The sequence below is a fragment of the Amphiura filiformis genome, chromosome 12, assembly GCF_039555335.1.
Source record: "Amphiura filiformis chromosome 12, Afil_fr2py, whole genome shotgun sequence".
Taxonomy (NCBI): domain Eukaryota; kingdom Metazoa; phylum Echinodermata; class Ophiuroidea; order Amphilepidida; family Amphiuridae; genus Amphiura; species Amphiura filiformis.
This window is the reverse complement of record NC_092639.1, coordinates 15,530,268-15,544,761: the sequence shown is the minus strand read 5'-3', so window position 1 is coordinate 15,544,761 and position 14,494 is coordinate 15,530,268. Positions and strand designations below refer to the sequence as shown.

The following is a 14,494-nucleotide window of genomic DNA, read 5'->3' as shown; positions in this document are numbered from 1 at the left end:
TAGCGAGCGAAAAATAGAATTTGTTGATGCCTTTTGGTAAAAAAAAAAGGTCCAAATTTTGAAAAAAGGTCCACTTTTTCAAAATTCGGTAGTCCGAAAAGATCCAATTTTTTTAAAAAAGGTCCACTTTTTCAAAATCAGCCCTACCCCAAATAAATCCGGGTGGTTATGGGCCTGCTGATAAGGTAACATCAATTTCCGAGTTATCACACCTGGCTGGGCAAAAGTACTCTCTTACAAAACATAATTTTGTTTAGGCCTAGGTCTTCAGAAAAACACTTTTCCCGAGTCATGTATTGTATTCCATAGTTGGTCATATATTGTTTATGGGTATTTAAAGTACCGGGGTATATAAGTGCAAGTCAAAGTTAGGGTCAAATTCAACATATAAAGAGCTGTTAAGAGCTTGCACGTAGTTTGGCAGTAGGCCTATGGAATAGAATTTTATATTCATGGTCTCAGGTGGATTTAATATCATACGATGGGAATGTTTTGATTATGAGTCGAAATCGCTGTTAAAATGTGTAATAACTGCTTCAAGTTCAGTGCGACCGTTACCGGGGACCGTTATGACTCCTGCGACTTCCTTAGATGGCAATGATCCGTGAGAAGACCTGAGAGCTAGATGTATGCCATCTTAAGGGGGCACTACACCCCTGGTTAATTTTGTGCATATTTTTGCATTTTTCTTAACAATTATAGCGCATGCATTGGTGACAAGTAAGATATGTATATTATAGGGCAAGGACTACAACTACTGCACTGAAAATTCAGCAACTCAAAGCAAGTAGTTATTGATTTATTGATCAAATACTGGTTTTCCTCATTTTGACTGTAACTCCACAACTGTTGTCTGTGCTGAAATAAAATTCCCAGTGCAGTAGTTGTAGTCCTTGCCCCTATAATATAGGCTACATATGTAACTTATCACCAATGCGCAATATAATTTTTGAGAAAAATGCAAAAATAGGCACAACATTGGGCAGGGGTGTAGTACCCCCTTAAGGGCATTGTGACATCAGTCATCCAAACAGCTACTTTCTTCCAACAGCAACGGTAGTACTATAACCATCGGGTCACAGGAAATGTAAAATGGGATAATACAGTGTGGCACGACTTGTTTTGAACAAAAAGGAACTTCGGAATATAGCGGTCATATGCGCTCCTGGTGTATGAGAAAGTTTTAAGTTTAACATGAAAAGTTTCAACAACTATTTTTCAGATTTTTAAAACAAGCTCCGGCATACGATAATATGGAATATGTGGATTGTCTTCAGCTTGACAGAACAAAGGATGTTCATTAAATGATAATATTTTATTTCCAGTCATTATGTTGAATATGATATGACTAATGCGACACATGTTGATTCTGGGTCTTCGGATCTGTAAATCATTTCAGGCCTAAGGAAAGAAGTTTGCTGAAAGAGGGGAAGTATAGGCTATAACATTTCTCATTTCTTAAAAGGACACCGCAGTCGCATCACACTGTTGTATTGTAATATCCAAATCGCATAGTTGTTGCGGATCAAAATGTCACATTTTATAAGACACGGATTGGAGGTATCTACTATGATTTTCTCAACTTTTCTTGAAGTGGCTTCGTCACGTAAGTATAATGAGCTAAATATTATATAAATTACCATGATTATTGACCAATAGGCCTATAAGTTTTTGCAATCAATTAAAAAAACACTTTTTAATTAAGGGGGTACTACACCCCTGGCCAATTTTGTGCCTATTTTTGCATTTTCTCACAAATTATAGCGCATTGGTGACAATTAAGATATGCATGTTGTAGGGACAAGGACTACAACTATTGCTCTGAAAATTCAGCAACTCAAGGCAAGTAGTTATTTATTTATTGATCAAATACTGGTTTTCCCTCATTTTTGACTGCAACTCCACAACTGCTGTATGTGCCGAAATAAAATTTCCAGTGCAGTAGTTGCAGTCCTTGCCCCTATAATTTACATATCTTACTTGCCACCAATGCGCTATAATTTTTGAGAAAAATGCAAAAATAGGCACAAAATTGAACAGGGTGTAGTAGGGCCTACCCCCTTAAGGAGTGCTCGCTTCGAAGGGGGCAGAGAGTTTAATAACATGCAGTTCGGCGTTGATTTGATTTTTGATTTGATTTCTTCGGATTTTGACAACCCTGGATAACCCAAGAAAGCCTCCATTGAAGCTTATATCCATTGGGGTCCATTTGAACACCATGAACACCGGGACGGTGTTTGATTTATATGTTTTGTTGTCTGCCCCTAAAGAAGTTGCAGTTTATCTGCTCCTAAACGTCGGTTGCTTTTTGTATGTTTGGTTTAGTTTGTCTGCTTGTGCACAGCGATTTGCATCAATTGTTCCAGTATGTTTGTACTATTTTCCTGACACTTTCGTGGGCTCTGGAATTTTTGGCCATCGAAGTTTTTTTGTGCCTACATTTGTTGTTTGGTTTATCGTGTCGTCTGCTTACGTGCTCCAGTGCACTTTTGTATTCCCATTCATCCCAGTTGTTTTTGCTGGTTTAACACTTTTGGGGCCTTGGAATTGGTCATTTTTGGCTATCGAACACTGTAGGAAAAGACCGAAAACTATACTAACAATGCTAATTTTACATTGAAGGAAAAATCACTACCTCATCAATTCATTAAAGTCCCCTGAACGAGAACCAAAACATTATATTCACACGGCCTTAGGGATGAAATCAAAACTCGACCGTCGGTAGACGCGTTCTATTGTTTAGAACAATAAAAACCGGCTTAAACCGGATTGAACCGCCGATCGAGTTTTGATTTCACCCCTATGATGATTATAACGTATAATTTTTCATTTCATTTCAGGATATAGGCCTAGGCCATGTCTACACGCAAATTCAACCCGAAGTTCATGCGACCGTGAGTCATTGAGTAAGTATAATTATCATAAATGATTTGTGATTCATTAAAAATTAATCAAATACCACATGAATATCTGAAGATATTAATGAATAAATAAAAAATTCCTTTAAAAGGAATGGGGCACCCAATGGGAACGTGATTTGCTGAAATATAACCGTTCGGATTGTTTAAGTTCTTTAAAACAAGAGGATTGGTTTCAAATAAAAGGAATAAAGCTCGGATTACCATTTCAGTTACTATGGTTAGGCAATGGTACATCATGGGGGGAGGTTGGATCAGTATTATTCTATTCAAATATAACTTTGTATATATAAAGGTAAAGTTAAATCGAATTCTGGAAATAAAATTTGCAACTTACATGCGACAGTTGCGTCCGGTAACTCCGAACTTCATCAGGCATCTGATTGGTCACGTGACAAACGACGGGAATAACTTTGTATATTGCCTTAATCTATAAATGTATGAGCAACTGCGAATAGTTGATCAGCTTTAATAATTTATCAGTTTTCTTAAGGGCTGGGGTATGAACGTTTGGACAGTATTTATTTTGGGACATTAGAGCACATCAGACATATCGAATTGCATTCTGAATACGAAGAATGTCATTCTGATATCAAATAATTTTGGTTTTTGAAATTCGCAATGTAATACACATTTTATGGCAAAAAATTGATATTTTTGATATTTAACAGTACTCGAAGTAAACTTTATAAATCTGATGATTTATACTTAACGTGTATGTAGGTGGAATGAAATGCCGACGATCAATTGGAAATTTTGACCTTTCGAATTGAAGATAGGGATTTTTTTCAAAAAAAAAAAAAAAAAAAATTAGGTCTTTTTGGGAAAAAATCTATATCTTCAATATGAAAGGTCAAAATTTTCAATTGACCGTCGGCTTTTCCTCCTGCTACATACATACACTTTAAGAATATATCATTAGATTTATATAATTTACTTCGAGGACTGTTATATATCAAAATTTGAAAAATATCAAATTTTTATAATTTGTCATAAAATTTGTATTTATAGGCTATTGTGATTTTCAAAAAATGAAAATTATTTGATATCAGAAAGACATGCTTCGTATTCAGAATGCAATTCGATAGGTCCGAGGTGCTCTCATGTCCCACAAAAAATACTGTCGAAACGCAATAAACGCTCATTCTAGATCCCTTAAAGGGGTAGGCTATTTCGAGAGTTTAGCACGTACTTTTTAGGGTATGGTTCAACAGAATCCACGGATAACACTTATTTCCAAAATTTTATTCGAGCATTGATTTTTTGTGCGAGTTACGCATAATATTCCATGTATTATTACAGGGCCAAAAATAGATAGTATTGTGTTGTAATTTTGGACTGTGCGACAGCCAGAAAATATACAAATTGTATGATGTGTTCCATGTGTTTGTCAAACGACCGAATCTTAAGAAATAATAAAACACGAAGTGCCCCTTTAAGGGGTCGGTCACCCACCTTTGCACAGTGTTTTTAGGGGATCTGAGATCACATCATACGAGAAATGTCCTAATACAAATTTTATGGCAAATTATTAAAAACAACTATTGTTTACATTTAACAGTCCTGGAACTATAAATCTAATGATATTAAAGTGTATGTAGCTGGGAGGAAAAATCATCCATCATTTGAAAATGTTAACCTTTCGTATTGCAATTGAAGAGATATATTCCCCACAAAAGAGCTATATTATAGGTCTTTTGGGGATGTATATCTTCAATTTGCTATCAGAAGGACATTCTTCGTATTCAGAATGCAATTTGATGTGTCTGATGCCGGTCTGATGTGCTCTCATGCCACACCCCCCCAAAAAATACTGTGCAAACGTTGCTATCCGATTCCTTAAGGGTAAGTATTTTAGGTTTGTTTAGACAGCAAGAAATATGCAATGTAATTGCACTTAAAATTTTGACAACTTTTTTGTACCAGATACAATTTGATATTATGATCATGCATGTACCAGCGCAGTAGGCCTAGCTACATACATGTACACATGTTTCAATGTAAAGGCGCGATGATATCAGCAATCTTTCCATGACTATACATTTTCCCCCTTTCTTTCTTTGTATTGATCTTTGACCTATACGAATGGGAACTGAAAGTTTTGTAAGGCAGTGTACAGGTGTAAAGAATATAAAGAATAATAGTAAAAAGTGCAACTAACGGCCCGCCAAAAATCACTTGCCCCCTATCGGCGCAGGCTGCCAAAAATCGCTTGTCTCCTCCCCCCTCTAAGACCGCCAAAAAATCTCGAAAATTTGCATATTAAAGCGTATCCGTACTGTTTTCCTAAACATTTTTAGAGCGTGTTATTTAAAAGGCGCCCCATGAATGCGTGCCAAAAATCGCTTGCCCCCCCCTTCGGCTCGCCAAAATTCTGTTGCCCCCCCCCCCAATTTTACCCTCCCCCAGGGCTCATAATTATTGCACAGCCCCTTATAGATAGATACCACTAGTTCCGCCCACTTGTTAAAAGTAGGCCTACAGGCTATAGATTTAAGGAGCAGGGCGCGGAAATGTAAAAATCTTAAAAACTGCCCTGTGATGATCGATGTTTATCATGTTTATACATAACTCACGTTTATACACGTTGATTTTCCAGAAATATCTGAAGAGGCATGGGAAACTATAGTTCTTGTGTTCGGCATAATGCTCTTTATGGTGTGTGGAGGCGCTGTTATTTTCCGATGGGTGTGTGATTTTATGAATAAGTTCAAATCATCCTCAAATACACGTGAGAGACCGCAAAGGATTGCGTGTACCTCACAATCTCAGATCTGGTCACCTGGGGACCTTCCACCACCATACGAAGTTCCTTCATATGATGACGTGGTTATTGGAGACCTATACGCTCTTGGATTACCGCCTGAACCTCCACCGTATTGTTATGGACCACCACCAGGATTCGAACCGGCAGATGCAGATGAATATGACTATCAAGCTGATCGCACAGATAATGATGAGTCATCTAGCAATTTACAAGTTGATGAAGGATCCATGAATATTACAAGACAATCTTTAGAAGCGGTTCGGACAACAAGTTGCACGGACGCTCTTGTCAGGGAAGAGAATGCAGTGAGTGCGGATGATTCCAATGATATACATATCCCCTCTTTAAACGCTCAGGATAAGGAATTGATTGCAGAAAGCCCTACTGAAGATGATCCAACGGATTTACACATTTCCTCCTTAATATGCGACAGAATGAAAGAAACGGGAACGACCGCCTTAAGGTAATAGATGTTGAGTTTTCTAAATGGTTTGTATTGATCAGACTATGATGACAGAAATTACGTCATGAGCCGAGTTTTTATCTAACTTTTGTTGACAACTTTCTTTTGCCTTATAAAAATACGAAATCAATTTGTACAAAAGATAAACGCTCCCTGCCCAGCAAACATAAACGCGTTTTTAAAACTCGGCAACAACAAATATTTTGTCGGCCACCCGCTTTGCATAGTATTTTTGTGGGACCTGAGAGCACATCAGACACACCAAATTGCATTCTGAATACGAGGAATGTCCTTCTGATGTCCAATAAGTTTGATTTTTTGAAATTCGCGATATGATACAAATTTTATGGCAAATAATTAAACTTGAAATTTTTGACATAACAGTCCCCGAAGTAAAATCTAATGATATTATGTACTTAGCTAATATGTTTCAAAACGGTTTTAGAATGTTATTAGAGCGTTACATTCCCTTTATATAACCCGACATGTAAACGTGTTCTGGCAACCTTTTCTAACCGTTTGCTAATTTTCGTTTGCTAAAAACGTTTTGTGTTTACTGGGTGACTGCACTTAGCCAAGACAAAATCGTAAAATGATGAGAAATATAGATACGACACAGAAACAAACCGTAATAACACAAATATACGTGTTTTATGGTGGTCACTGACCGTAGATATTATTATTAAAGCCATATTATAACATTTGCTGTGGAGGACGCTCTCAATATTTTTCAAAATTCTTTTTTACACGATTATATTGTACCAGTGGCGTAGATTTCTTTTTGACATTGGGGGGGATGGGGTTTGGAAAAAATGTTGGAAGTATAGTGAATCCAGCACCTTTTAGCGACAGAATAAGTCCACGGTGCAAATTTGTGCCACTTTGAAGCTAAACTGATGAAATATGGTGCAAAAGTGGAATAAATGCGCACGAAAATTTGCACTTTTGGGTCTAAAATGGGCAAATATGAGGTTAATTTGGTCAGAAACCCATATTCAGGCATCAATATTGGGGGGGGGATGATTGTATGGATCACCCCCCTGGTAAAATATTGGGGATCTACGCCTATGTATTGTACTTCATTAAACCAACATACCCTGCAAAAATCAAGACCCTAGGTGCTGTAGTTTTGTCTAAGCAGGAACCGTCGTTTTATTATTACGATGGATATAGGCTATTAATTTTGTCGAACGCATACGCGATGTTCATAACACAGTACGTAGGCCTACATTTTCTTTGCTTTGTCTTAGTTGTTTGGCTCAAAATTAAATGGGGATAGCCTATATCTGACAGTAATAGCTAACAGTTTATGGTAAAGAAAATATTAATCTATTTTTGTATGAAAATGTTATAATACGGCTTTAATGTATTGCGTCGATTTTACCTTGGTTGATTACAGGGGCCACGGATGGTACGCGATGCGGCTTATTCTTCAGGTATTACGGTATAATGTGAAATAACCCCATCATGGTTAGACTGATATTTTACAGAATAATGTACATAAATCGGATGGTACGCGATGCGGCTTATTCTTCAGGTATTACGGTATAATGTGAAATAACCCCATCATGGTTAGACTGATATTTTACAGAATTAATAATGTACATAAATCGTAAACGAAATGTTGTCCTATATCATGCCAGTTACCCTAACTTGAATACTTTGTTTGAGCCAGGACCTGAGTGTGTCTCCGCACGGAGGAAACGCATAGACAAGCAAACACAAATATAATTATGTCAGAAACATAAATGACTCTCGTCAATGCGTACTATGTTAGCGGCGTTTGTAAAAGACAGAATCGCCTAATTCGCTTAATTCTCCCTACCCTCCACTTCACTTGCGCGAAATCGTTTCACTTGCCCGAAAACAGGAGTCCCTAGGTCAGTAAGAATAATTCCTCCGATATCCTACGCAAGATCAATGCGTAGTGCTGAATATGGAGATTGTATTTTTCTTATTAATGAAAAGTAATTTAGTATATTTAACTAAAATCAATGGAGACTGTATTTTCTTATTAATAAAAATTATTTAATAATTTTACTAAAATCAACAATTATGTTTTTATGTTTTTTATTTTCTTATTGATTTATTTATTTATTGACGTATTTATCTATAGAGGCCTTGCATGTGACGTATCATTCCGTAAATATGGCGGACTACTCAAATGCATTCAACAAAAGCATGATTGCAATCTACCGTGACAGTTCGTCTCACACACATAACCCTGCAATACGATCAAATAGGTTGATGACAACATTTGATTGAATGGACTGCACTCCGCCATAACTACGGTGAAGGACACCGGTTCAAATCCTTTGTTTGGAGCCAATCGATAAAATGATGCAGGGCCTCTATTACTTCATTGGTTTATGGGTGAACCCAATTTGATCGGTGATCTTCAGACTCACACCGCCCATTCATAAAACTTTTCCGTGTTAGAGACTAATCATGCTAATATATGAGGTTTCTTAATTTAGTTAGGAGAATTTGTTGTTTGATCAAATAATCACGACCTTTTTGCTCTGTGTAGGTTCACAAAATTCAACCAAAATTTTGGTGACACATACATTTTTTGACTGCATTAACTCCACAACTGCTGCCTGTGCCGAAATCAAATTTCCAGTGCAGTAGTTGCAGTCCTTGCCCCTATAATTTACATATCTTACTTGTCACCAATGCGCTATAATTTTTGAGAAAAATGCAAAAATAGGCACAAAATTGAACAGGGGTGTAGTACCCCCTTAAGGAGTGCTCGCTTCGAAGGGGGCAGAGAGTTTAATAACATGCAGTTCGGCGTTGATTTGATTTTTGATTTGATTTGTTCGGATTTTGACAACCCTGGATAACCTAAGAAAGCCTCCATTGAAGCTTAGGCCTATATCCATTGGGGTCCATTTGAACACCATGAACACCGGGACGGTGTTTGATTATATGTTTTGTTGTCTGCCCCTAAAGAAGTTGCAGTTTATCTGCTCTAAACGTCGGTTGCTTTTTGTATGTTTGGTTTAGTTTGCCTGCTTGTGCACAGCGATTTGCATCAATAATGTTCCAGTATGTTTGTACTATTTTCCTGACACTTTCGTGGGCTCTGGAATTTTTGGCCATCGAAGTTTTTTTGTGCCTACATTTGTTGTTTGGTTTATCGTGTCGTCTGCTTACGTGCTCCAGTGCACTTTTGTATTCCCATTCATCCCAGTTGTTTTTGCTGGTTTAACACTTTCGGGGCCTTGGAATTGGTCATTTTGGGCTATCGAACACTGTAGGAAAAGACCGAAAACTGTACTAACAATGTTAATTTTACATTGAAGGAAAAATCACTACCTCATCAATTCATTAAAGTCCCCTGAACGAGAACCAAAAACATTATATTCACGCGGTCTTAGGGATGAAATCAAAACTCGACCGTCGGTAGACGCGTTCTATTGTTTAGAACAATAAAAACCGGCTTAAACCGGATTGAACCGCCGGTCGAGTTTTGATTTCACCCCTATGATGATTATAACGTATAATTTTTCATTTCATTTCAGGATATAGGCCTAGGCCGTGTCTACACGCAAATTCAACCCGAAGTTCATGCGACCGTGAGTCATTGAGTAAGTATAATTATTTTTTTTTTTTGTCATTATGTTTTTTTATTAGAAAGGAAAACAAAAAGATAAAAAATAATCACAGAGAATTACAACAACAGCTGCAAAAGTATTAAAAAATACATATTATAAGATACTGCAGCATGTACATATAGTAAATGGATAGTAAGTATAATTATCATAAATGATTTGTGATTCATTAAAAATTAATCAAATACCACCATGAATATCTGAAGATATTAATGAATAAATAAAAAATTCCTTTAAAAGGAATGGGGTACCCAATGGGAACGTGATTTGCTGAAATATAACCGTTCGGATTGTTTAAGTTCTTTAAAACAAGAGGATTGGTTTCAAATAAAAGGAATAAAGCTCGGATTACCATTTCAGTTACTATGGTTAGGCAATGGTATATCATGGGGGGAGGTTGGATCAGTATTATTCTATTCAAATATAACTTTGTATATAAGGTAAAGTTAAATCGAATTCTGGAAATAAAATTTGCAACTTACATGCGACAGTTGCGTCCGGTAACTCCGAACTTCATCAGGCATCTGATTGGTCACGTGACAAACGACGGGAATAACTTTGTATATTGCCTTAATCTATAAATGTATGAGCAACTGCGAATAGTTGATCAGCTTTAATAATTTATCAGTTTTCTTAAGGGCTGGGGTATGAACGTTTGGACAGTATTTATTTTGGGACATCAGACATATCGAATTGCATTCTGAATACGAAGAATGTCATTCTGATATCAAATAATTTTGATTTTTGAAATTCGCAATTTAATACACATTTTATGGCAAATCATTAAAAATTGATATTTTTGATATTTAACAGTACTTGAAATAAAATTTATAAATCTGATGATTTATACTTAAAGTGTATATAGGTGGGCTGAAAAGCCGACGATCAATTGAAAATGTTGACCTTTCGTATTGAAGATATGGATTTTTTTTCCCAAAACACCAAAAAAAATTAGGTATTTTTGTGAACAATATCCATAGCTTCTATATGAAAGGTCAAAATTTTCAATTGACTGTCGGTTTTTCCTCCCTGCTACATACACTTTAAGAATATGTCATTAGATTTATATAATTTACTTCGAGGACTGTTATATATCAAAAATTTGAAAAATATCAAATTTTTATAATTTGTCATAAAATTTGTATTATATTGTGATTTTCAAAAAATGAAAATTATTTGATATCAGAAAGACATGCTTCGTATTCAAAATGCAATTCGATAGGTCTGAGGTGCTCTCATGTCCCACAAAAAAATACTGTCGAAACGCAATAAACGCTCATTTTAGATCCCTTAAGAAATAATAAAACACGAAGTGCCCCTTTAAGGGGTCGGTCACCCACCTTTGCACAGTGTTTTTTAGGGGATCTGAGATCACATCATACGAGAAATGTCCTTCTGATATCAAACATTTTTTTGAAATTACAAATAATACAAATTTTATGGCAAATTATTAAAAACAAATATTGTTTACATTTAACAGTCCTGGAACTATAAATCTAATGATATTAAAGTGTATGTAGCTGGGAGGAAAAACCATCCATCATTTGAAAATTTTAACCTTTCGTATTGCAATTGAAGAGATATATTCCCCACAAAAGAGCTATTATAGGTCTTTTGGGGATGTATATCTTCAATTTGCTATCAGAAGGACATTCTTCGTATTCAGAATGCAATTTGATGTGTCTGATGTGCTCTCATGCCCCACCCCCCAACAAAATACTGTGCAAACGTTGCTATCCGATTCCTTAAGGGTAAGTATTTTAGGTTTGTTTAGACAGCAAGATATATGCAATGTAATTGCACTTAAAATTTTGACAACCTTTTTGTACCAGATACAATTTGATATTATGATCATGCATGTACCAGCGCAGTAGGCCTAGCTACATACATGTGTACACATGTTTCAATGTAAAGGCGCGATGATATCAGCAATCTTTCCATGACTATACATTTTCCCCCTTTCTTTCTCTGTATTGATCTTTGACCTATACGAATGGGAACTGAAAGTTTTGTAAGGCAGTGTACAGGTGTAAAGAATATAAAGAATAATAGTAAAAAGTGCAACTAACGGCCCGCCAAAAATCACTTGCCCCCTATCGGCGCAGGCTGCCAAAAATCGCTTGTCTCCTCCCCCCTCTCAGACCGCCAAAAAATTTCCCCCCCCCTTTACACATGCCATTTTTGGGATCCCAATTTGCAAACCTTAAATGGTCTAGATATACATGATATATGTTGTGAGCGCAGCGAGCAGGAAAATTTGCATATTAAAGCGTATCCGTACTGTTTTCCTAAACATTTTTAGAGCGTGTTATTTAAAAGGCGCCCCATGAATGCGTGCCAAAAATCGCTTGCCCCCCCCTTTGGCTCGCCAAAATTTTGTTGCCCCCCCCCCCCATTTTACCCTCCCCCATGGCTCATAATTATTGCACAGCCCCTTATAGATAGATACCACTAGTTCCGCCCACTTGTTAAAAGTACAGGCTATAGATTTAAGGAGTAGGGCACGGAAATGTAAAAATCTTAAAAACTGCCCTGTGATGATCGATGTTTATCATGTTTATACATAACTCACGTTTATACACGTTGATTTTCCAGAAATATCTGAAGAGGCATGGGAAACTATAGTTCTTGTGTTCGGCATAATGCTCTTTATGGTGTGTGGAGGCGCTGTTATTTTCCGATGGGTGTGTGATTTTATGAATAAGTTCAAATCATCCTCAAATACACGTGAGAGACCGCAAAGGATTGCGTGTACCTCACAATCTCAGATCTGGTCACCTGGGGACCTTCCACCACCATACGAAGTTCCTTCATATGATGACGTGGTTATTGGAGATCTATACGCTCTTGGATTACCGCCTGAACCTCCGCCGTATTGTTATGGACCACCACCAGGATTCGAACCGGCAGATGCAGATGAATATGACTATCAAGCTGATCGCACAGATAATGATGAGCCATCTAGCAACTTACAAGTTGATGAAGGGTCCATGAATATTACAAGACAATCTTTAGAAGCGGTTCGGACAACAAGTTGCACGGACGCTCTTGTCAGGGAAGAGAATGCAGTGAGTGCGGATGATTCCAATGATATACATATCCCCTCTTTAAACGCTCAGGATAAGGAATTGATTGCAGAAAGCCCTACTGAAGATGATCCAACGGATTTACACATTTCTTCCTTAATATGCGACAGAATGAAAGAAACGGGAACGACCGCCTTAAGGTAATAGGCCTTTGGAGCGTTCAGCGGACTCACGCTCAGGCAGATGTTGAGTTTTCTAAATGGTTTGCATTGATCAGACTATGATGACAGAAATTACGTCATGAGCCGAGTTTTTATCTAACTTTTATTGACAACTTTCTTTTGCCTTATAAAAATACGAAAGACAAACGCTACCTGTCCAGCAAACACAAACGCGTTTTTAAAACTCGGCAACAACAAATATTTTGTCGGCCACCCGCTTTGCATAGTATTTTGTGGGACATGAGAGCACATCAGACACACCAAATTGCATTCTGAATACGAGGAATGTCCTTCTGATGTCCAATGTGAAATTCGCTATATGATACAAATTTTATGGCAAATAATTAAACTTGAAATTTTTGACATAACAGTCCCCGAAGTAAAATCTAATGATATTATGTAGCCTACTTAGCTAATATGTTTCAAAACGGTTTTAGAATGTTATTAGAGCGTTACATTCCCTTTATATAACCCGACATGTAAACGTGTTCTGGCAACCTTTTCTAACCGTTTGCTAATTTTCGTTTGCTAAAAACGTTTTGTGTTTACTGGGTGACTGCACTTAGCCAAGACAAAATCGTAAAATGATGAGAAATATAGATACGACACAGAAACAAACCGTAATAACACAAATATACGTGTTTTATGGTGGTCACTGACCGTAGATATTATTTTTAAAGCCATATTATAACATTTGCTGTGGAGGACGCTCTCAATATTTTTCAAAATTCTTTTTTACACGATTGTACCAGTGGCGTAGATTTCTTTTTGACATTGGGGGGATGGGGTTTGGAAAAAATGTTGGAAGTATAGTGAATCCAGCACCTTTTAGCGACAGAATAAGTCCGCGAAATTTGTGCCACTTTGAAGCTAAACTGATGAAATATGGTGCAAAAGTGGAATAAATGCGCGCGAAAATTTGCACTTTTGGGTCTAAAATGGGCAAATATGAGGTTAATTTGGTCAGAAACCCATATTCAGGCATCAATATTGGGGGGGATGATTGTATGGAGCACCCCCCTGGTAAAATATTGGGGATCTACGCCTATGTATTGTACTTCAATAAACCAACATACCCTGCAAAAATCAAGACCCTAGGTGCTGTAGTTTTGTCTAAGCAGGAACCGTCGTTTTATTATTACGATGGATATATTTGTCGAACGCATACGCGATGTTCATAACACAGTACGTAGGCCTACATAGCTGATATACACAACAAAGGATCGTACCGTAACACAACCGGAGGAGCGCTGGCAGTAAATTCCAATTTTCTTTGCTTTGTCTTAGTTGTTTGGCTCAAAATTAAATGGGGATAGCCTATATCTGACAGTAATAGCTAACATTTTATGGTAAAGAAGTATTAATCTATTTTTGTATGAAAATGTTATAATACGGCTTTAATGTATTGTGTCGATTTAACCTTGGTTGATTACAGGGGCCACGGATGGTACGCGATGCGGCTTATTCTTCAGGTATTACGGT

At 37.0% G+C, this 14,494-nt stretch overlaps 1 protein-coding gene across 1 annotated transcript; it reads left to right on the top strand.

The window, feature by feature from the left end:
• The first annotated feature begins 846 nt into the window (after window positions 1-846).
• On the top strand, window positions 847-13,291 carry LOC140165325 (uncharacterized). The gene is made up of 3 exons (XM_072188657.1): window positions 847-1,606; window positions 9,676-9,741; window positions 12,361-13,291. The coding sequence occupies exons 1-3, from the start codon at window positions 1,531-1,533 to the stop codon at window positions 12,993-12,995; spliced, it is 777 nt and encodes a 258-aa protein (XP_072044758.1). The 5' UTR covers window positions 847-1,530; the 3' UTR covers window positions 12,996-13,291.
• Window positions 13,292-14,494: the final 1,203 nt, after the last annotated feature.

Coding starts and splice junctions, on each gene's coding strand:
- LOC140165325 (XM_072188657.1), top strand. CDS start 1,531: ATGTCACATTTTATAAGACACGGATTGGAGGTATCTACTATGATTTTC. Junction 1,607..9,675: donor TCTTGAAGTGGCTTCGTCAC/GTAAGTATAATG, acceptor ATTTCATTTCAG/GATATAGGCCTAGGCCGTGT. Junction 9,742..12,360: donor ATGCGACCGTGAGTCATTGA/GTAAGTATAATT, acceptor TTGATTTTCCAG/AAATATCTGAAGAGGCATGG.